The following is a 23657-nucleotide window of genomic DNA, read 5'->3' as shown; positions in this document are numbered from 1 at the left end:
GCCTGTGACCCTACAAGGCCCCGCCTTCAATTGCGCTACCAGTAGGCGACGAGCCTCTCCTACTTCCGGCCCCTGGAGCCTTAGCCAGCAGCCCCGCTTTTGTTGCTTTCCCATTGGCTGCCGCAGGGACGCGCTGTGATTTCCCATTGGTCGCATCTCTTCTCCAGTCCCGCGCCTCATCCCTCCAGGTACAGTCTTGTCTTCGGGCACCCGATAGGGTAAGGTTGGGAGGGCGTCTGCCCAACTTGACCAATGAGCGGCGTGAAGGGTGAGGGCGGTGGCTGCGTGGTGAAGACAGGGCGGGACTTGGGGTGGCGATTGGCCAGGGCGGGCACAGACGAGGGATACGATTGGTTGGGGAGAGGGGCACCGTGGTGGGGTTGTAGCTGCGCGGCCTCAGCAGCTGCGGGAGACGGAAGTGGTGAGAGCGCGGCCTCGGAGGGTCGGGCGGACGCCGCTTGGGTGAGTCACCGTGCCCCGTGTACTGCCAGTCTGGGAACCGCAAAGACCGCGTCTTACCCGGCTCCGCCCCGACCCCACCGGCTTTCGTGAGCCCCGCCCTCTGTCATTCGGGGCTCCGCCTCCGGGCCTTTAGGCTCCGCCCCTAGAACCTGGGCACCTGGGCTCCCCTGCCACCCTGGCCCGCCTCCCCCCCACACCCCCAGGGCTAGATCCCTTAGGTCTAGGAACCCTGGGCCTCCCAGACTTGGTCCATGTTTCTCCCTCCGTTTCCCTGAGGCTGCGTGCCAGTGGGCGGTGAGGCAGCACCTTTGGCGTGCCGCTGGCTGGCTGTCCCATGAGGAAGCGTGGGCTGTGATCAGGGTGGTGGGCAGGAATGCAGATGGAGGCTTTTATCCTGCTCCCTGGGAAGAAGCGGGTACTACGAGACTGCCCGAGCTCAGAGAGCAGGCGTGAAAGAAAGTGTCAGTGAAACCGGGCCTTGCGCCCTCAGTGGGCCAAGGAGGCCCATCCTGAAATTTATTGCTTGTGCCCATTTGACAGGTACTGTCTCCAAGGCCTGATTCTGTCCTTATTGTGGGCCTCCTCTCGCCAACCCACTTAGTGTCAAGTAGCTCAGCAGGACCTGTGCAGCCCTGCTGCCTTCTGATCACAGGCTGCGGTCCCCTCCCTCTGCCCTCTGCCTTGGACTCTGCCCCCAGTAGACAGGTCAGGTGGGTACTACTCCCAGTCTCAGAGGCCAGCAGAGCATTCCCGTGGATTCATGTCCCCACCAGGGCCAGGAGCGAGTCCTGGTTGAGCAGCCTCTGTCTCCTCAGAGGTGGCAGTTCTTTTGTTCTCCCGCAAAGAACAGGGGGTTGGAGTGTTTTGCACTTCTCCTTCTGGGCTTGGAAATCAGGACTCTTGAATTCTGCTGAATAATCTTGGATGATACTTATTCTTGCTCCAGAACTCCGTGGCTGACTTCATACCCTGCAGAATCACTTGTTGCTTTCTCCCCATGTACCTGCCATTGCCTCTGTCTGGCATGGTGACTTGTAGAGAGGCTGGACTCTGGGTGAGGAATGAGAATAAGGATTGTAGGGAAGTTCAGGAGTAGATGTATATATATATAGCATTTGTTGATTCCATGGTAATGTTAATGGTATTCTTTACTCTTATGTCTCCTTACAGTGAAAAGCAGGCAGCCGGGACCCTCACCACGGTAGAATGGTGAGTACTCTCTCCTCCCACAGAAATTGTGTGTTCTGTCATCCTTGTGTCTTTCTCCGTGAAGCTGCCCACCCCTCCTGGACCTTAAGCTCCAGGCTACTCTGTTCAGGCCCTAAACAGGTTCATCTGCTCTGGAGATAAATTAAGTTTCTTTAGATTGTAAAACATCAGCCGGTATACGACACTGGGACAGGAAGCCTTTAGAAATCGTTTTCTGCCTATGTTATGCCTTCGCCACGCTACCACTGGCTCTCTTAGCCTTTCATAATGGCCTTTCTCTTGGATCCCTGGTAGAAGCTCTCTGTTCTGGTCTGAAAAGCCAGGCCTCCTTTATCTCAAGATCCTGTACTTCCTAGTGGGGCCCTTGAATATTGTGGGTGCTGTATCAGGAGTGGCCTCTCCAAAATTGTGGGGCTTCTCCAGCTCCAAGGTGCTGCTGTCCATGAAGCTCCTGCAGGCAACAGGTGACTGGATATATGGCAGGATAGCACCCTCAAGGTACCCAGAATATCGCTGGGAGTGGTTATAATGTTCCCCTATGTTTTCTATGAACTGTAACTGCATACTTTCTTCTAAGCCTGAAGTCTCACAGTAAAACAAGATAAGGCTTACTTCTTGGGGAGTTGAAAGGTTTTAGTGAGATAAAATGTAGATGCTTAATAAAATGTCAGGTTTTCTCCCATTTCTCCCATTCCCTTCCTCCAAAACCCAAACCCAAATCCAAACTAAAACCTTGAAAGTTACCAGGCACAAGAAGTGTGGGGTTCCAGCCAGCTCCTTCTTTGCCTCTTGGGAACATTTTGAGCCTCTTATCACTGCTCCTTGCTCCGTGGCCCTCTACCCAACTCCCACCAGGCCCATACCCTTGGGTTTCAAGTTTTGTTTTTGTAGTCCACAGTTCTAGCCTTTCTCTGTCTCAACCTGAGAAATCCTTTCTCTTCCAAGAAAGACTTTCTTACCCAGAAGTCTGAGAATGTGAGACAGGGCAGAGACGGACCGGAATGAGTAGGATTGGGCAGAGGCCTTGGAATAAAACACAGAATTTCTCTTTCTGGAGTGTGGAATGACCAACCTAGCACTAGCCCAGTGTCCATTTTAATGGGCAAAAAAGGGAGTGGGGTTTAGTGAGGTCGGGGCATGGGAGGGCCCTGATGGACAGGGATCCGATGGGTGGTGGTTTTGGAGGGAAATGACGAAGCCTTGACACTGGAAAGAGCATGAGGTGGCTGTAGGTGAACTCCATCGTGGGAATTCACAGGCATTGAGGGAACTCAGCTGTCTCCCTGGCGGTGGGAGTGGTGGTGGTGGTGGTGGTGGTGGGGGAGGGCCGCATTTGTAACAAGAGGGATGTGGGGTGGCTCACCTGGGAAGATGGGAAATGAAAAGATGTAGGCGTCTCGCCTTCCCCTTTCCCGCGGTCAGGGGACAGCCCCGCAACCCAGCCCCCCGAAAGCCCCTAGACATCCCCGAGGACTCCCTCCCACGCTGAGGGGCTGTGGGGAGGGAGGAGTCTGTGGATCTGGGTGGGGCCGAGGACCCGTCCCGCCCCCGCCTTCCTCCGCGCGGTTTCGGGCGCTTCCCTCTCTTGGCTCCCCTCCCTTTCGCGCGCGTGTCGGAGGGCGGAGCTGGGCTCGCTCCATTGTGGAGAGGAGGGAAGAGGCGCGCGGGAGTCGCGCCGAGGCCCCGCCGCCAGCGCGCTTGCCTCCTGGCCTCCGCGGCTGCACCTGGCGGGCCCCACAGCCGGGATGCGGCGAGCGCCCGGGACTGGCGGGCAGCGCAGCGGCTCCCGGGACATGTGCGCTGGCCCAGACCTCCCGCGACCATGAGCCTGACCGCCCGCGTCTCCTGCTCTATGCTTAGCTGCTTTGTAAGTGCCGGCCTGCCTGCGTGGGCCCGGGGCCCCAGCGCTTGCTGCACCCGCAGCCCCGCCCAGGGCCAGCCCTCGAGATTCTGAATTTCAGCCCATCCCCCTTCTCAAGGATTCTGGCAGGAGAAGGGGGCTATTCTTTTTCTTTCTTGGATTTGCTTTGATCTTCGGGTGTTGGGGGTTGTCGATGCCCGGGGATGGAAATTCTGTGATTCGTGCTGGTCCCGCAGCCACTGCCCTTGACTGCAGATCTCCAGGCCCCGCCCTGCAGGGGTACATCCCTTTCCCTCCGCCTCTCCATCTTGGTCCCACCCGCTGCATTCTTGCTAGGGGCTGTGGGATGTGGCCAGTAGGCTGTCTGGGATTTTAGGGGGCTGGTTGGGGGACACAGGATGTCTGAGCTGTCTCCCTGGCTCCAGTCCCCTCCCCCTTCCACCACTCCTTCCCTCACCTAACACGCCAGTCTTTTCTCCTTGACTGTCCCCCAGACAGCCTCTGTTCTCCATCTTCCCTGACTCTGCAGGCCTCCGTACCTCTGCATCATTTCCAGCCCTCCCCTCCTCCCCTCTGGCTAATGCTCCTTCCCAGCTTCCCCATCTGTCCTCTCAGATGTTCCCACCCTCACCTCCTCACCCCCTGTGGGTGTCTGCCAGGCCTCTCTACCCTGGTTGTCCTTGGGTCTCCCTGTGCCTTCTAGGTGTGTGGATCCCCCCTTTCCCCTCCCTGGTGGTTGGGAGAGGAGTGACTTCTGCTTGCTGTGGGCATCCTCAGGAATTCCCCTCTGATCAGCAGGCAGGGCAGGTGGCTTGGTGGGTGTTGGGGGCTGGTTAGCAGTGTGGGCCTAACTGGAAGATAAGCTCAGCTCCAAGACATATCCTCCTTTTGAAAGCACCCATGACGGCCCTCTAGAGGCACAGCACTGAATCCCCTGGCCCACTCCTCTTTGTCTCCTTCGCCCACCAGGTTGAAGCCTCTGTGGCTTAGGTGCCTGCTTTCCCTCTTGTCTCTAACCAGCTGCCACACCCGGTTCCTTTTCCTCAGGGCATCACTTTCCATTCCCACTTCTGTCTTACCTTTACATTAGTCTTTCTTTTTCTTAGGTTTCTCTCCTCCACGGGGAAATTTTGGTTCTATAGGAGATCCCCTCTTTGAGGAGAATAGATTCCTAGTTTCTCTTTGGACCTTACTCTTCCCTGAGGCTTACTACCCCTCTCACCAAGCCAGGCCTCCTTTCCATCCTCTGGAGACCAGAACCTTTATAAGTGTCCATGAGCTGTATGTGGGTTTACTGAGGGGACGGAAGTAGAATGAGGCCTAAGGGGCCAAGTGGAGCTGGAGACTTAGGACTGAGGCCTTCCCCACAGGGTGAGGAGGGGCCCCCCAGCCTGGAGTACATCCACGCCAAGGATCTGTTCCCCCCCAAGGAGCTGGTGAAGGAGGAGGAGAACCTGCAAGTAAGGAGCGGGGGGGCCGGGGTGGGGGGAGCCCCCTGCCTGGTTAAAAAATACCCTCCCTCCCCCCAAGTATCTCCAAGGGGATCTAGTACCAGAGTTCTGGCTTCCTGCTCCCCAATCTGTGAAGGTAAGGCAGTCTGTGGAGTCTGTCTGCATTGCATTATGGAGCCTTTGGCCCCAGGGAAGGCAAGGCAGCTTTCCTGTATAGCTGTTGCCTGGTGCTGTTACTATGGAGAGGACTCTTCTGTCCTGCCTTGGCCCAGCTTTTCTAGAGGGGATCCCACAGGTCAGGGGCTGGAGAGGGGAATGGAAGGGTGACTCAAATCTGGACTGAAGGATGCTCTGCCCCTTGCCAGGTGCCCTTCACAGTGCTGCAGGGTGAGGGAGTGGAGTTCCTGGGCCGGGCAGCCGATGCCCTCATTGCCATCTCCAACTACCGGCTGCATATCAAGTTCAAGGATTCTGTCATCAACGTGAGTACCTGTCTTGTTCTCCCACAACCAAGCCAGAATCCCTGTGAGGTGCAATGTGGAATTGCCCCAATGCTGTACTTGATCACGTCTCCAAGAAGTCGGGGTTCCTTTCTTTTTCCCACTAACTTTTTGTTTTCCTGCCTCATTCTTCCAGCTGTAGGTCTTCTGTCTCAGTTATTCTCCCTTCCTCTCTTCTCTCTTTCCCTTATTCTGTTGCTGGCTTTTCTAAGGGGCATAGTGGAATTGTTGGAAGTTTGCCAACTTGCCAGCTATATGTCCTTGGTCAAGTCACCCATCCGAGGCCCAATTGCCTTCTTAATAATATGAGGTGAAAAAACTTGCCTTGCAGGGTTCTTGTGATTATTAATTGGGGTCACATATGTAGAGGACCCAGCACAATTAGCAGGCACTTAATAGGCACTCAGTAAATGTCGGTTTCCTTTCTTCTGTAAATATATGAGCATCTGGGCTGGGGTGGGGGTGAAGAGTGCTGTGGACAGTGGGGATCTGAGCTTTCAGTTTGCCCTTCCTCTAAAGGTCCCCCTCCGGATGATTGACAGTGTGGAGAGCCGTGATATGTTCCAGTTGCACATTGCCTGCAAGGACTCCAAAGTGGTGAGGTGAGAACAATGGGGCCTCACTCAGGTCCTCTCACCCTAGTCTTGCCCTAACCTTTCTGCTGCAGGGTTCCTGTGGAGCAAGAAAGGAAAGGTAGTGCCTCACTTTTACAATTTGAAAAAAAAGGTGAAAACCTTGTCTGGGTTGGGTGGTCAATTTTCTGACCCACAATATCTTGACCTGAAGAAATGGGGATAATACTTAGCTCATGGGGTTGTCATAAGGATTATATGAGGTAATATGTAGGAAAGCACATAGAATGATAATCTTTATTGTTGGTTCATTTATTTGTTCAGACTGTTCTAAGCACTGGAGATACAACAGGGAATAAATAGACAAAATTTTCTGCTCTCATGGGGCTTATCTATATTACGGTGGGGAGATACTAGCAGTGAATAAAATATGTTACGTGTTGCTAAGTGTAAAGGTAAAAAATATAGCAGGGAAAGAGGATATGGAGTGCTATGTGGGTGAAGGTTGTAGCTTTAGACAAAGTGCTTTGGGAGGCTGCACTGAAAAGGTGACATTTGAGTCAAGACCTGAAGAAAGTGACCATGTGGATATTTTGGGGAAGAGTGTGCCAAACAGAGGTAATTGAGTGCAGAAGCCCTGGGGTGAGTTTGTACCTGGCATGTTGAAAGAATGATGAGGAGGTTAGCTTGGCTGGAATGGAGTGCATGTGGGTGAGGGTACTGGGATAGAAGACTTGAGAGGTCAGGGGGTGCCAGACTGTCATATGACTGACTGCCTTTTACTTTGAGGGAAATGAAAAACCACTAGAGGGTTCTGAGCAAAGGAGTGATGTGATCTGATTAATGTTTTATAGAATCATGCTGGCTGCTATATTGAGAATAGTTGGAAGGGGACAGGGGCAAAAGCAAGGGCAAAAGCTGAAAAACTAGTTAAGCTATTGCAGTTACCCTGGTGAGAGATCATGCTGGCCTGTGTAGGGCGGTAGCTGTACTATTCTCAAAACTGAGAAGCGGTCAGATTTAAGGCAAAGATGACAGGACTTGCTTACAGATTGGATATGTGAAAAAGGAGTCTGGGATGACTCCAAGGATTATTAAAAGAATGCCCAGTTTAGAGCCTGCCATGTGCTCAGTCTGTAGGGATTCAGGAGGAGAATCCACATTGCCCTTCCCTTCAAGGAGGTTAAAGTCTGGTTCTGAAGGAAGATTTGACATGTGGCAGTATGCTGTGGAAAAACTTGCTGTTTCATACTCCTAGCACATTAAGAATAAGAAAGGAAGAGTCTGTGGAATGGAGTAGGCTGGGAAGGTCTCAAGGAAGAGTTAGGACTGGAACTATCTTCAAAGTATCAGTAGGATGTGGCTAGGCTGAGGGAAGACATTATCGAGCAGAAGTGGAAAAAAAACCAAGGAGACAGGAATAGTATGAGCAAGACCTTCTGCCTGAAGCAGAAGGTTCGTGTTAAGGAGTCATGAGAGAGAACACAAAGAGTAGCAACTTTCAGGCCATGTGAGAGCCTTTAGATTTGAAATGAGCAATGGTGGGGTCCTATTAGAGGAGACAGATGTGTCTTAAGGACAAGAGTTCTTGGGAAAAGAATTGTCACAAAGACAACTTCTCTTGGGTGTTGGTTAGGGTCCTTGCTCCTCCCCAGGGTCTCTGTTACCGCCTGCTTTGCAGCCGCCTCTCCCCACAGCTTTCCTGTGGCCGTTTTTGACCCTTTTGGCCCCATTGCACACCTGCCTCTTGCCTCACTCTGTGGATTCTTGCCTGGCAGGTGCCACTTCTCCACTTTCAAGCAGTGCCAAGAGTGGCTGTCACGGCTAAGCCGGGCCACAGCGAGACCTGCCAAGCCTGAGGACCTCTTTGCCTTTGCCTACCACGCCTGGTGCCTGGGGCTGACTGAGGAGGATCAGCATACCCACTTGTGTCAGCCAGGTCAGGCCAGGCTGTTTTCTTTGTGGGGTTTCTTTTCTCTTGGTTCTCATCCCTCCCCCATCGCTGGACATGGTGCTCTTGGATGCTGACAGACGTGGGGGCTGTATTGCAGGAGAACACATACGATGTCGGCAGGAGGCTGAGCTGGTGAGGATGGGCTTTGACCTGCAGAATGTCTGGAGAGTCTCTCACATCAACAGCAACTACAAGTGAGAGGGCAGGGGATGGGGAACCAAACACCATTCCAGACCCAGGCCCCTTGCACATATGATGAAGCATGGTGGGCATAGCTTCCCTGGCTCTGTGGGGAGAAGGGCTCCCCGTCCCTTTTCCTACAAAGCCAGCCCTGGTGGTTATTACTTGTCTTAGATCAAGCTTGGTGACCCCATCTGGTCTCTCCTCAGATTGTGCCCAAGTTATCCCCAGAAGCTGCTGGTTCCTGTGTGGATCACAGATAAGGAGCTGGAGAATGTAGCTTCCTTCCGCTCGTGGAAGCGGATCCCCGTGGTTGTGTACAGGTGAGGCAGTGGGGGCTGCAAATAGGACGTTTTTTATGCAATAAGTAAGGAATCAAAAGTGGCCGTTTGCAGCAGCGTGGTTGACTGAGAATTGACACCCTGCAAGGAAGGGGCTATGAGCTAATTTAAAACAAAAACTGTCTCAGTTTCTTCTCTCCTAAGGCTGAGGCTTTTGGAGAATTTATTCAATTTCATTTTTTTTGAGGATGTGTGTATGTATGTATAAAATACTGCATTAGAACAGGGGTTGGCAAAATGGCCTGTGAACCAAATCCAGCTTGGAGCCTGTTTCATGTGCAGCCTGTGAGCTACGAATTGTTTTTACATTTTTAAATGATTATTAAAAACAAAAACAGCCCTAGCTGGTTTGGCTCAGTGAATACTGTCAGCCTGCGGACGGAAGGGTCCCAGGTTTGAGTCTGGTCAAAGTAGGGGAAGTGCAGGAGGCAGCCAATCAATGATTCTCTCTCATCATTGATGTTTCTATCTCTCTTTCCCTCTCCCTTCCTCTCTGAAATCAATAAAGATATATTTAAAAAAACAAAAGGAAGAATTTGTGAGAGAGACGGGCTGTGACCTGCAAAGCTGAAAATTTATTGTCTGGTTCTTTACCGGAAAAGTTTGCCGACCCCTGACTAGAACATTGTAGCTAAATAGAGTGAGACGACAGGTGTTGAGGTGTGGAGTTGTTCATGCTCTGGGCTCAGGCTTGTTCTCCTGCTGGGTGTCTGTACCCGGAGCAGGTGCTGTGCAGGTTTGATGAGTCAAGGTCACCCCGGGAATATAGAACCCATTTGAAAAATGTATGTGATAGTGCTTTGTAAACTATAAAGCCCTCTAGGGGCTCTTGGTTGCTATTTTCATGGCCTGTATGAACTAGTAGCTTCTGCTGGCTTTGGAGATCTTGGTCTGTCCCCCGGAGTCTCAGGGGGCTATGAATGCCAAGGGCATGATGGTTTTTTTCTGCTCTGTCAGACACCTACGCAATGGGGCTGCCATTGCCCGCTGCAGCCAGCCGGAGATCAGCTGGTGGGGCTGGCGCAATGCTGACGATGAGTACCTGGTCACATCCATCGCTAAAGCCTGTGCCCTCGATCCAGGGACAAGAGCCACTGGGGGCTCCCTCGGCACTGGGAATAGTGATGCCAGCGAGGCATGTGACACTGACTTCGGTAAGGTGTGGGTGGTGCTGGCCCTCTGGAGAGCAGGCCCCCACTTTGGCCTCATTGGCTTCCAGGGAGTCCTCAGTGAGAAGATGGGAAGAAGTTGATAATACGCAGGGTGCCTGGTCCTTGCCTTTTGAGAGGCTGTGGGGTGAGAGGGGTTCCAAGTGGTATATTCTTTTGTAAGGGTGTGTCCCAGTGTAGGGTGAGGCTGGGTGGCTGGCTGACCCAGGGTCTTCCCTGATGTGTTTTTAGATTCCTCCTTGACTGCATGCTCTGGAGTGGAGAGCACAGCGGCCCCCCAGAAGCTACTGATTCTGGATGCTCGGTCCTACACTGCGGCAGTGGCTAACCGGGCTAAGGGTGGAGGTTGTGAATGCGAAGGTATTGCTGTTCTCCCAATGTCTGCAGCCAGCCTGTGCTCAGGGTGGTCTTGGTGAGGAGGGGGCAGGGGCCCACTGTGTAAAAGATGCCAAACAAACCTGGCTTGGAATCAGGACTCTGCCACTTATTAGCTGTAACTATGCTTCAGTTCCTTAATCTAAGTTTTATTTTCTTCTCTGTAAAATGGGGATGATGCATACCTTGCAAAGTTGTTGATGATTAGAGGTTACATCATAAAATTGCTGGCACAGAGCAACTACTATTTATTGAGAATTTATTCTACATTGTCATTACTAGTAATACTATGGCTATCATTTGTCATTAATATTATTACTACTATTAGTCTTTTGCATCTGAGTATTCAGAGATAAAAGGGTGATTGAGATTTCCAGAGTGTTCGCCCTGCTATGGAAGCTTTGCTCACTGGACTGCCCTTGTCCTGCATGCTGTTTCCAGGACATGCCATTATGCTCCACTCTCCTCTTTCATGCCTACAGAGTACTATCCCAACTGTGAGGTCGTGTTCATGGGAATGGCCAACATCCATGCCATCCGGAACAGCTTCCAGTACCTCCGCGCTGTGTGTAGCCAGATGCCAGACCCCAGCAAGTAGGTGTTCCCTGCTTTGATTCCATCCTTCCTCTCATCTCATCCCCTACCCAGTACTTCCTGTTATTGGAAGATTAGATGGGATATGGGAAGTGTGCAGGTGCAGGAGACCTGAGGGCCTGGGTGCAGTGAGCCACTTCCAAGAATACTTCTAGTTCTCAGCCAACACTCTGGCACAGCCACAGGACATTGGGTTCCTTTTGTTTGAGTCAGTTGTCTATTTAAAGAACACAGAGAACTGGGGACAGAAAGTGGCGAAATGTGCATGTGATGCTGCCTAGTTCCACTACTGATCCTCAGAGTCTCTTGTTCACCTCAGGTCCTGTCTTCCCTACCTTCCTGCTTGATAACCCTTGGCAGAAGGGTCATCAGCTGGGCTCTTGCTTCAGCCCTCACTGGGGACTTTGTTAGGTGTGGCTGGCCATGGTGGTGGAAAGACTGTTGTAGCCTCAGTGCTGTTAGTGACAGACTTGATTTCTGCTCTTGTGTAGCTGGTTGTCAGCACTGGAGAGCACCAAATGGCTGCAGCACTTGTCGGTGATGCTAAAGGCAGCTGTGCTTGTGGCTAATACAGTAGACCGGGAAGGCCGGCCTGTGCTGGTGCACTGCTCAGATGGCTGGGATCGGACGCCACAGATCGTAGCCCTGGCCAAAATACTACTGGACCCATATTACAGGACATTGGAGGTATTGAGAGGGGTTGGGTGGGAAAGGACAGAGGGGAAGGGGGTGGGGGGTTGGGGAGGTGTTTGGCCCTCTGCATCTACCGAGGATTTTTAGTAGAGGTCATTGGAGCTTTGAGTCCTCTTCTAGGTTCATTCCTGTTCTCTAAAGCTGCCAGCTTCTTGCTTTGGGCAGCCCCTTGGAAGCATCACACTAGCCTTTTCAGAGGCCCTGTGCTTGAACTCTGTCTTCTTTGCAGGGCTTCCAAGTATTAGTAGAGTCTGACTGGCTGGATTTTGGACACAAGTTTGGAGATCGCTGCGGCCACCAGGAGAATGCAGAGGACCAAAATGAACAATGTCCTGTGTTCCTCCAGTGGCTTGATTCTGTTCATCAGCTGCTCAAGCAGTTCCCCTGCCTGTTTGAGTTTAACGAAGCATTCCTGGTAAGATCTAAAGCCTGTGACCAGGGTGGGGGATGGCAGCCGAGGCCCCCAGGTGCAAGCTGTCTTGGCCCCCTAGGTCAAACTGGTGCAGCACACATACTCCTGCCTCTACGGCACGTTCCTGGCCAACAACCCCTGTGAACGAGAAAAGCGTAACATCTACAAGCGAACCTGCTCTGTGTGGGCCCTCCTGCGAGCTGGCAATAAGAACTTTCATAACTTTCTCTACACACCTGGCTCAGACATGGTAAGTCTGAACCGTCGTCCTATAGGTGCTGCTTTGAGACCTGTAGGGAGAATAGGCTGAGTCAGTGGGGAGGATGTAAGGCCCTGGAACATCTCACAAAGCACTAGCATGGGCCTTCTTCCCTAGGTCCTGCATCCCGTTTGTCACGTCCGGGCCCTGCACCTCTGGACAGCTGTTTACTTGCCAGCATCATCTCCATGCACACTCGGGGAGGAGAACATGGATCTTTACCTTTCCCCAGTGGCTCAGAGCCAGGAGTTCTCTGGTCGCTCTCTGGACAGGTAAGATTGCCCTTCTTACTCTCTCTTCTCTTTACTAGAAGGCAATAATTGCTTTGTGTCTTGCCTAAATGTTGTTCTTTCTCTTTTTTTAAATTATAGTTTACGTTCAATATTATTTTGTATTAGTCTTTTTTTAATTTGTTTGCTTGTTTTGTTAATCCTCACCTGAGGATCTTTTTCTATTGATTTTTAGAGAGAGGGAAAGACAGAGAGAAACATTGATGTGAGAGAAACACATCAATTGGTTGCTTCCTGCACGAGCCCTGACCAGGGCCCGGGCCGAGGAACCTGCAACCACGGTATGTGCCCTTGACTGGAATTGAACCTGGGACACATTGGTCCACAGCCTGATGCTCTATACACTGAGCCAAACCGGCTAGGACAGTGGTCGGCAAACTCATTAGTCAACAGAGCCAAATATCAACAGTACAACGATTGCAATTTCTTTTGAGAGCCAAATTTTTTTAAACTTAAACTATATAGGTAGGTACATTGTTGTGAACTTAATTAGGGTACTCCTAAGGCTTAGGAAGAACCACACTCAAGGGGCCAAAGAGCCACATGTGGCTCGCGAGCCGCAGTTTGCCGACCATAGGGCTAGGGTTGTATTAGTCTTTTTAAAAAAAATGAGATCTTGCCAAAACCGGTTTGGCTCAGTGGATAGAGCGTCGGCCTGCGGACTGAAAGGTCCCGGGTTTGATTCCGGTCAAGGGCACGTACCTGGGTTGCGGGCACATCCCCAGTAGGAGATGTGCAGGAGGCAGCTGATCAATGTTTCTCTCTCATCGATGTTTCTAACTCTCTATTTCTCTCCCTTCCTCTCTGTAAAAAATCAATAAAATATATTAAAAAAATAAATAAATAAAAAAAATGAGATCTTGCCAAACTGGTTTGGCTCAGTGGATAGAGCATCGGCCTGCGGACTGAAAGGTCCCAGGTTCGATTCCGGTCGGGGGCATGTGCCTTGGTTGCGGGCACGTCCCCAGTGGGAGGTGTGCAGGAGGCAGCTGATCGATGTCTCTCTCATTGATGTTTCTAACTCTCTATCCCTCTCCCTTCCTCTCTGTAAAAAATCAATAAAATGTATTTTTAAAAAAATGAGATCTCTAAAAGCAACTTCCTGAGTTGGGTGAAGTAGAAACTTGGCCAGGACTTGTATCTAGCCTGGAGCGCACTGTGCGAATTTTCAAGGTCCTCCCTTAAGATAAGACTGGTTGTCTTCTCTCCTGGAACTCCTATCACCTTGTGTGACATACCCAAGCAGGGAGGAGAACAAGACAGGAAGGTCTATTTTGGAAGGTTTGTGGGAATGGTCTTCTGTTCACTCATAGAAGGCGAGGGGAGCTTGTTATTTTAGTAATAACCTTTGCTGTGTCCGACATTAGCTTCCAGAAGCATCTAACTCTCAGGGAACAGGCTCCCAGAAGGGGGATGGATGGCCTTCACATTACTTTCTCAGAACAAGGCCAGAATTAAAAGGGAGACATAAAAATTAAAATTACCTTTTTGTTGAATATTTTGGGGGAAGTAGAATGGAGGTTGGTTAAATTGTGAGTGATATATATCCCTTATTTAAAGGAAAAAGTCAAATAATATAAAAGTAGAAAATAAATGTCCTCTCGTCCCGATCCTTGTCCCCACAGGTGTCCACTGCTAACACTTTGGTGCATGTCTTTCCAGTCGTTTACATAGATATTCCACACTCACACTGTCATATAGAAACATTTTTTTAAAATACAAAAATAGTCTTAGCTGGTTTGGCTCAGTGGATAGAGCATCAGCCTGTGTACTGAAGTGTCCTGGGTTCGATTCTGGTCAAGGGCACATGCCTGGGTTGTGGGCTCAATCCCCAGTGGGGTGCATGCAGGAGGCAGCCGATTGATGATTATCTCTCATTGATGTTTCTCTCTCCCTCTCTCTTCCTCTCTAAAATTAATAAAAATATTTAAAAAAATAAATAAATACAAAAACAGAATCGTATTTTGCATGCTGTTCTGCAAATTGTTTTTCCCACTTTGTGCTGGACTACCACCCCATGATAATATAAAACTGCTTTATTGTTTTGAGTGGCTGCATAATAGTTTAAGGCTAGAGTATACTACAGTTTATATAACCAGTTTTCTATTGGTTATTTTGGTAATTTCCATTTTTTGTCATTATAGGGAATGTTTTAGTTAACATCCTTATATGTGTATCTTTTTTTAAAAATTGTGGTAAAATACACATAATATTTAACATTAAACCCTTTTTAATTTTTTTTGGTATGTATTTATTTCAAAAGAGAAAGGGAGAGGGAGAGAAACATCAGTGCTGAGAATCATTGATCGACTGCCTCCTGCATGCCCCCTACTGGCGATCGAACCTGCAACCCAGGCATGTGCCCTGACTCGGAATCAAATCATGACCTCCTGGTTTATAGGTCGATACTCAATCACTGAGCCACACTGACCGGGCCAAAACTGTTTTTAAGTGTACAGTTAGTAGTGTTACCTTATATGTATACCTTTGTATTTGTGCTAGTATTTCTGCCAGGTAAATTCCTGGAAATGAAAATGATGGGTTCAAAGGAATGTACATTTCACATTTTGATCTTTGTATACTGGCAGAAAGTTTTAAAATTAAAATATAACTTACATAAGTGGCTGAATATTATAAAGGAAAACAAAAAGGCCAACCTCCTAAATTACTGGTTTTAGAAATTTTGGAGCTGAGTCCATCAGGAGCCCATGGGTAGGTTTCAGGAATTCTGTGATTTTTCTCCTTTCCCAAACTATGTAGAATGTGGGTATCGGTTTATAAGTTTACTTTTCTAGAGAGAGGGGCCATAACTTTTTATCAAATTCTCAATAAGTTCTGTGACCTATTGAATAATTATTGCCTTAAAATCAATACAATTTTTTGCATCAATAAATGTTGTTTTAATACCTACAAGTTGCCTGGTACTATACTAGGTTTTATGGGCTATACCAAAGAAATAGAAACCATTAACCCTATTTAAGATATTTTAAAAAGCTGTAAGATAAGACATAAGATAATTGGAGAATGACTCTAAGTCAGCATCTAAGCAAATAAGAGTGTATAATTCAAAGCTGTTAGAGAAATGAGAAGTAAGAAAAAGGTCATTTGGTGACTATGTACTCAGAGAACTCATGGAAGACTAGGCAAGAACCATGGCTCTTTTGTACTGTAATATCTGGCTCAGGGCCTGGCACATAATAGGTGCTCTAGTAAATGCTTAAATGAACAAACAAATGAATGGAGTAAAGGGAGTTGTGAGCTTGGTAGCAAGGTTAGTGGAGAGGGTCCAAAGGAATTGGATACATGAGAGAGTTTTATAAAAAAAGAAGCAGCTCTCTGGAGCTGGCAGGGGTTGGGAAGGGGCTATTTTGAGGAATAAAAATAAATATACGATAGTTAATTGAGGGCTTTGAACATTACACCGAGGAGTTTATTTTGATTCCCTTGTCAATAGTAAATCGCTGTAGGAAGTCATTGTGACCTGGTGACACTGGGATTTTGGGAGAACTAGTCACTGAGCCTGGCAGTTGGAGGCCCAGAGACCAGCTAGCACTGTTGTAATTTAGATGTAAGAGGAAGAATCCTGGGAAAAGATAAGAATTAAATTAAAAGACACTGTAGAGAAGTCATTAGCAGGCTATGGAGTTGCTAAGTCCCTGAGTTTAGAAACCAGGAGGCTATCAGTACCACCTATAGACATGGTAAAGTTGAGGAGTCTATTCTGGGAGGAAGAGGAGATATAGGCAGGTTGGGATTGAAATATTAGTTGACAGTAAAGAGGTGCAGTAGGAATTCAAGGTAGAGAGTTGGATTTTTGAAGAATAAGTGGTATAAAGGTTTTAAAGGAAACAGTTTCTCTAAAAGCTGACCTGATGTACCTTTGGTTCTACCATTTCCTAGATCAAAAATGTCTTGGCCTCTTTCCTCTTCTTCCATTAAAGTCCAGCACATTCTTCTGTCCCCAGCTGAAATCCTACCCTCTGTGTGTAGCCTTCCCTGACCACCTTAGCTGGATATGAGTTCTCTCATTGTTCCAAACTTCTCAGGCATTATTGTCTCTACCAGCATTATTTTATTAAGCCTTTGGTGCACATAGGAATTAAGCTGTTGATATTGTTGAATCTGGGTAAAATACATGGGAGTTACTTATATTCTTTTGTCTACTTTACTTCTGTTGCATATTTGAAAGTTTCCATTAAGAAAAACCAAACACTAAAGAGTTGCCAAGTTGGGATTCAAGCCCTGCTATGGGACTTGGAGACTGTAATCATAACCATTGCTATCACCTTGCTGGAATTTCATGGCACAGAAAAAATAAAAATTGATTACAAAAGTAAAATCAAACACAAACATACCTTTAAACATAATAAATTTCAAAAACCAAACACTTAGAAAACTAGAGCTATATTGTAATTCTACCTTCAGGAGATTTTTCTATATGGGCTGGTCTGAGGTATCTGAAAATTGGAGCCCAGTGATGTCTCCGCTGTGCCCTGGCAAATTGTTCTGAAGTTTTAGTTGCTCTAAGGACTTTTGAACTGTCTTAAAAATCAGGGAGCTCATTCTTGAAAATGTTACACATCTGGCATGCACAAATGCCTTGTAACTTTCTGAATGCTGTGTACTAGAAGTTTCCATGGTGACTTGGGACTCAGGAGAACACTGCTGCTTAATTGTTGTAAAAAGCTGTGTTGGTTACTACTGTGAAAGAGGGAATATATGCCCAGGGACCGCTAAGGCAGAATGACCGGTCACTATGATGCGCACTGACCACCAGGGGGCAGGCGTTTAATGCAGGAGCTGCCCCCTGGTGGTCAGTGTGCTCCCACAGTGGGAGTGCCACTCAGCCAGAAGCCGGGCTCACTGAGCCGAGCTCACAGCTGGCGAGCGCAGCAGCGGTGTTGGGAGCCAAGTGGTAAGGAGCCAGCAGGTGGGCAGTAAGGAGCGGTGAGCCAAGTGGTATGGAGTGAGCAGGGGGGTGGTTAGGATTGAGCAGGCAGGCAGTTAAGAGTGAGGGGTCCCAGATTGTGAGAGGGCGCAGGCCAGGCTGAGGGACACTGCCTCTCCCGCCCCCTGTGCACGAATTTCGTGCACCAGGCCTCTAGTTTATAAAAAGAGAAGTTGTAAAAATGAGTTGTAAGTGTAGTCTTAATCATTTGTAGTTGGTTGCCTATATTTTGAATCAGCACCTCTATAAGTTATAATTCATTATCATTTTATAGAGGAGGAAACCAAGTGTCTGAGGGGTTAAATACCTTACTTATATAGCTACTAAGTGTCAGAACCAGTATTGTCTAGCTCCAAAACCCATCTTTCTGTCTTACCATATGTGATAGAGGCAGTTGGACATTAGGTTTGGGCTCAGGTGTAGTCCTGGCTGGAATAGTAGCTTTAGAAGGCATCAGCCTAGAAGGCTAAGTTAAAACCATGGGAGTGGTTGAGATTGCCCAGGGAGATTGTGTAGGGTGAGGACTGATGAAAGCTGGGGACAGGGTTCTTGAGGACAGGGTTCTTGTACTTTTTTTGCAGAGTACACTTTTTGTAGTAAACATTGGTTATCTGTAATGTTAAATGCCATTATTTCTTGTGAACTCTGGCTTTGATGTTTCTTTGATGATCTGATGCTGTATATTGGAGGTGGCTCCCATTTCATGGCCTGGTGGCATTGTGTTGTCATTCCAGATTACCTAAAACCAGATCTATGGATGATCTTCTGTCTGCCTGTGACACAAGCAGCCCTCTGACGCGCACATCCAGTGACCCTAACCTGAATAACCATTGTCAGGAGACCAGAGCAGGCCTGGAGCCCTGGCATAGCAATCCTGAGGGATCAGAGACAGCCTTCATGGAATCTGGGGTAGGAGGTCCTCAGCAGACTGTAGGAGAAATGGGTCTTCCCTCACCTCTGCCCAGCAGCCAGAAAGACTACTTGAGCAATAAACCTTTCAAGAGTCACAAAAGCTGTTCTCCAAGTTACAAACTGCTCAGTGCCACAGTGCCCCAGGAAATGAAGAGCCACTCCTCTGATCCTGAGATTAAAGTCCTGGAAGAGAACAAGGCATCAGCTCCAGACCCTCCTGCCCAGGAGGTGCTGTGTAGGACTTTAGATGGCACAGAGGAGCCACCTGAACATTTCCCTGAAAAAGAAGCTGTTAGTGCACTCTCTAAAGTAATTTCCAACAAGTGTGATAGAATTTGTGATTTTCCTGAGTCTTCCCAGGACTCCCTTACAGGTGCCCCCCAACAGGCCCAGCTAGGCTCTGTGCTAGGTGTACCCTCCAGATCTGCTCCAGATCACGGTCTGGGCATCCTTTGCAACCCACCGAGTGCTACCTGCCAAACTCCTCCGGACCCAAGCACTGACTTTCTCAACCAAGATCCCCCAGAGTCTGTGGCAAGTATCTCCCACCAGGAACAGCCCAGTTCTGTGCCAGATCTGATTGATGGGGAGGAAGACACTGACAAAAAAGGGAATAATAGGAATGGGCAGTTATTGGAAAATCCTCGCTTTGGGAAAGTGCCATTGGATTTGGCCCGAAAGCCAATTTCTCAGAGCCAGATCAGTGAGTTCTCCTTTTTAGGGTCCAACTGGGACAGTTTCCAAGGGATGGTGACTTCATTCCCAAGTGGGGAGACCACTCCTCGGCGGCTGCTTTCCTATGGTTGTTGTAGCAAGAGGTCGAGCAGTAAGCAGATGCGACCCATAGGGCCCTGCTTTGGGGGCCAATGGGTTCAGAGAGAAGGGGTGAAGTCACCTCTCTGTTCTAGTCATTCCAATGGACACTGTACTGGTCCAGGAGGAAAAAACCGGATATGGTTGTCCGGTCACCCAAAGCAGGTCTCCAACACAAAGCCTGTTCCACTGAGCTGCCCTTCTCCAGTGCCTCCTCTCTATCTGGATGATGATGGACTCCCCTTTCCCACGGATGTGATCCAGCATAGACTACGGCAAATTGAAGCAGTGTACAAGCAAGAGGTGGAGCAGCTACGTCGACAGGTGCGGGAACTGCAAATGAGACTGGATATCCGTCACTGCTGTGCCCCTCCAGCAGAACCTCCCATGGATTATGAGGATGATTTTGTAAGTATTCACCTACTGCCACCCATCCATTCATTTATTCTGTCCATTAGCCTTCCATTCAGCATTCATTCATGGGTACTTGCTGTGTGCCACTGTGTAAGGTGGTTGGGCTATAAGATGAAAGACATAGAACCTTCTCTCAAGGAGGTCACAGTCTATTGGAAGAGACAAATAATTAGAATGATTATTTCTTAATACTATTTGAGGGAAGCATCAAGTATTGGGGCCTGGGGTAGAGTGAAAGGTCAGGGAAGGCATTCCTGAGAAGATAATGCTTAGCTGAGTACTGGAAAATGTGTCATATGTAGCTTGGTAGACAGTGAAAAGGAAATAACCATTTGTAGAAGCATGGAGGCAATAGGTATTCCAACAGTATGGCTTGAACAAATGGGTTGTGTGTGTGTGTGTGTGTACATGTATACTTGTGCTAGAATGGCAAGGGAGGCAGTTGGGTAGTGCGGTGGGAGGTGATATTGGGGAAGTAGACAGGGATCGGAAAGGTCAGGTTGAGTTCCCTTATTGTTTGGATTTTACCTTCAAGGTAATAATATTTTTGACCAGTGAGTAATGTGATCAGATTTGTATTTTAAGAATACTACTCTAGGGGAGGGTGGTGGTAAGGGGAGAGATCAACCAAAGGACTTGTATGCATGCATATAAGCCTAACCAATGGACACAGACAACAGGGGTGAGGGCATGAGTGGGGTGTGTGTGGGGGGCAATGGGGCGATAAGGACACATATGTAATAGCTTAATCAATAAAGAAAAAAATAAAAAATTATTACAGAAAAAGACAAAAAAAAAAAAAGAATACTACTCTAGCAATAGTGTATTAAATGGAGGAGGCAATTGAAACTCAGTTTGGGAGGCTGGTTAGGATGTTTCAGAATAATCCAGGTGAGAAATGAGGACCATTTAGGTTTTGCTGTGTTGGGGGAGGCCTCAGATTCTGGCACAACAGTCCCTGGGGAGCTTCTAGGAGTCAGCTTCTTGCCCATAATATCTTGTCATCCACACAGGCACTTTACTTCCTCCTGTTAAGACATTCCGTCCTCATTGGTACCTACTTGTTGGGATGGGATGGGCAGGGCCAACAACTTCTTAACATTCAGGGTGATGATTTAGAACAGGAGTCAGCAAACTTTTTTGGTCAAGGGCCAGATAGCAAATGCTTTAGGCTTTGTGGGACACATAGTCTCCTTTGCCGCTACTTGGCAGAAGCAGCCGAAGACACACATGTAATGCACTTAGAACAGCATGTGATGCATAATAATATTAGAGATGATGAAGATAATGTTGATGTCTTCGCCTTTTCTTCAGACATGTTTGAAGGAGTCGGATGGAAGTGATACAGAAGATTTCGGCTCTGATCACAGTGAAGACTGCCTTTCAGAAGCAAGCTGGGAACCTGTTGATAAGAAAGAGACTGAGGTATGTCCTTGCAAATATGGGTCCTTATGCAAGCCAATGTGTTTTCACATTTCTCAGAGATGAGTGATGTGCTGTAGACTGTCTTCTTTTTAGGTGAATAGTGGCCAACTATAAAGACAGGCCTTGTCCTTTCCTCCTGGGACACTCTCCTTGTTGCAGTGTTGTTGTTCTGCTTTGTTGACAAGGACCTGGAATTTTTTCTTGTCCCTTCTGTTAGGTGACTCGCTGGGTTCCAGACCATATGGCATCACATTGCTATAACTGTGACTGTGAATTCTGGTTGGCCAAACGAAGACACCATTGCAGGTAAGGTGTTTTATATGATTTGATATGGCTCGAAGAAGTGAGGTACACATATATGAATGAAATTGAATTAATCTGAAAATGGAGACATTTTTATAGGAACTATTTTTGCTTGTTTCCAACGTTTCTCTTTATTTACTCATGTAATGCCTTTTAGAGTATCATTCATTCTCAATGTATTGGCATTTATTTTATTTAAAAAATGTTTCAATTACAGTTTGCATTCAGTATTATTTTGTATTAGTTTCAGATGTTCAGCATAGTGGCATTTCTGATGAACTCTTTCCTCCTTGTGCTTTGGCAGAAATTGTGGGAATGTATTTTGTGCCGGTTGCTGCCACCTGAAATTGCCCATTCCTGATCAGCAACTCTATGACCCAGTTCTCGTCTGTAACTCATGTTACGAACATATCCAAGTATCTCGTGCCAGGGAACTGATGAGCCAACATCTGAAGAAACCCATTGCTACAGCTTCCAGTTGAATGCCAGAGATGACCTATCCAATTATAGCAGGTTGGAAGGGAGAATCTACTTCTGGTATAGTTTTGAAGGTTCCTTGGTGTGGCTCATGAAATCACAGAGTTCAAAGATACCATCTTGAGAAATCCTTGGTATCATGAGACTGGAGCAGAGGAATTCCAATTTGACAGGAGGTCCTCTACTACGGGTGAGACCCTCACCGTGGGGTAATGGTCCTGACCCAGACCCAGAGTCTGGAATCTTAATGTTGAGTTGGTGACTCCAGCTTCTTTCTCCTGGGAGTCACAAGATAATGATTTCATTGATACTGCCTGGTAATGTGTGCCCCAAACAGCAATAGAAAGGCATATGTATAACCAAACTCCAAGTGATAACCAGATCCATCTCTCCTCCACCTTGAAATAAAGCAGATTATAGTATATAAAATAGGAATTCCTATCCTATTTGAAATGAACTATATCCTGTACCTCTGTGCTCTGTGTCTGTGCATGAAGGCTCAGTCTTCAGAGGCACTTCCTCTAGTTGCATTAGTTCTGTCTTTCTGTGGAGTTTGGTTTTAAGACTGGTTCAGCAAGTGGAGGTTTTGCTGTATTTTTCACTTGGCTCATCGGCCAGCATCAGTGAATATTCAGTTTAGGGGGACAGTTCTAGGGAGTGAGACATTTTTGGGAGCAGAAAAAACTCTGCTAATGTTCAGTCCTGGCAAAAGTCAGTTATTTTGAGCTATAAAGGCAGTCATCTGTGTCATTCAGTGATGGCTCTTGAGGTATGCACTGTGAAGAATGAGAAGGGAAATGCATAAATTATCCTTGTGAAATATTTGCTGATTGTGCCCTGCCCTTTGCGCCTGACTTTTCCTAGTTGTCCTGGTGCTAACACAGGAGCTACACCTTGATCCTCTCCTGGCATGAAAATAAAACCATGGTGTTTTTTTTTGTTGTTGTTCCATTGCCCACTTTCCTCATGTTGTCTTTCCCTTGGCTGCTGCCTCCTCTGGGTCACACTGCTTCTTATCCTGAACACTTGACACCTTGAGGGTAGAATTTAGTGTTTGGTTTTTACCTCCTAGAATATGCTGTTTGGTATGTGAGGGTTTCAGTACAAATGCTGCTGTTTATTTCTGTGCACTTAACAATGGAACCCAAACAGAAGAGAATAAAGCCTTGATACCAAAATTGGGAGAGAAAATGTGTCCATTTGGACCAAACCTTGTTTTATTTTTTTCATTTTTTTTTTCATATTAATATGTACCAGTGGCACTTAACCAAAAGATACAGTGATATAGCCATGTACTGTGGGTGAGACAGATACAGTTTTCTTAACCTATAACAAAATCACTAGAATTTCCTTTATACATTTTTCTTAATTTGTTGGTGTATAAAAGGTAAATTACACTTAGGCTTATCCTGTTTTAAAACTACTATGGTAGCTGTCTGCTACTTTCATGTTGCTTCCTAGAAAAAAGATTTTTTTATTTGAAAAAAAATTGAACAAGAATCATATTTGTCCTGATCTTTTCTTCAATCCTACAGAGAAGCATCTGTGCTTTTATACTTGCCATGGATATAACCTAAAAAGTTTTGGCGTATTTAGGTCAACCTAGCAGAACTCTTTTTGGTTTAAATGAAGTTGAATAATGGAGATTTTGTGTCTGGGAAATTCCTGAGATCATTGAAAAAGTAACAAACTATCCCTTGTCTCTGACACATAAAATTCTTCTAAGCATTTTCGCAATCATTACAACTTAACTGCCAGTTGTGAGTGGCTTTTTAATTAACTTGATTTTCATTGCACATGGGGAGTAAAATTAGTAACCTTTGCGGGGACTGTATCTGTCTCTTTTGTATGGCTATTTTGAGGGACTATCCCATCAGTGAACATACTGCATGGCCTTGGGGAGAGACTCTGGGCTCTCAGCTCAGATGTGTTCATCACATACTCCTTTCAGAGCTCTTGTGGGTGTAAGTGACATGACGTGGCCAAAAATCCAAACTGTGCAGTTGCGTTGTGACAAACATGCAATGTGCTGTAAGAACTCAA

At 47.5% G+C, this 23657-nt stretch overlaps 1 protein-coding gene across 2 annotated transcripts; it reads left to right on the top strand.

Annotated features, from left to right (window-relative positions):
* The first annotated feature begins 68 nt into the window (after window positions 1–68).
* On the top strand, window positions 69–22559 carry MTMR4 (myotubularin related protein 4). 2 transcript variants are annotated; one of them, XM_070395356.1, is made up of 19 exons: window positions 69–188; window positions 1633–1671; window positions 4903–4992; window positions 5349–5465; window positions 6003–6085; window positions 7834–7994; window positions 8107–8203; window positions 8399–8512; window positions 9488–9684; window positions 9931–10059; window positions 10557–10668; window positions 11160–11355; window positions 11591–11776; window positions 11853–12023; window positions 12150–12304; window positions 18005–19403; window positions 20724–20834; window positions 21052–21140; window positions 21442–22559. In XM_070395356.1, the coding sequence occupies exons 2-19, from the start codon at window positions 1669–1671 to the stop codon at window positions 21617–21619; spliced, it is 3588 nt and encodes a 1195-aa protein (XP_070251457.1). In that variant the 5' UTR covers window positions 69–188; window positions 1633–1668; the 3' UTR covers window positions 21620–22559. The 2 variants fall into 2 exon arrangements, with proteins under 2 accessions (XP_070251457.1, XP_070251456.1); XM_070395355.1 differs by lacking the exon at window positions 69–188 and adding an exon at window positions 395–462.
* Window positions 22560–23657: the final 1098 nt, after the last annotated feature.

The sequence above is a fragment of the Myotis yumanensis genome, unplaced genomic scaffold (assembly GCF_028538775.1).
Source record: "Myotis yumanensis isolate MYYU_CA2020_CCGP unplaced genomic scaffold, mMyoYum1.0.hap1 SCAF_16, whole genome shotgun sequence".
Lineage (NCBI taxonomy): Eukaryota > Metazoa > Chordata > Mammalia > Chiroptera > Vespertilionidae > Myotis > Myotis yumanensis.
This window is presented reverse-complemented; position numbering and strand designations above follow the sequence as displayed.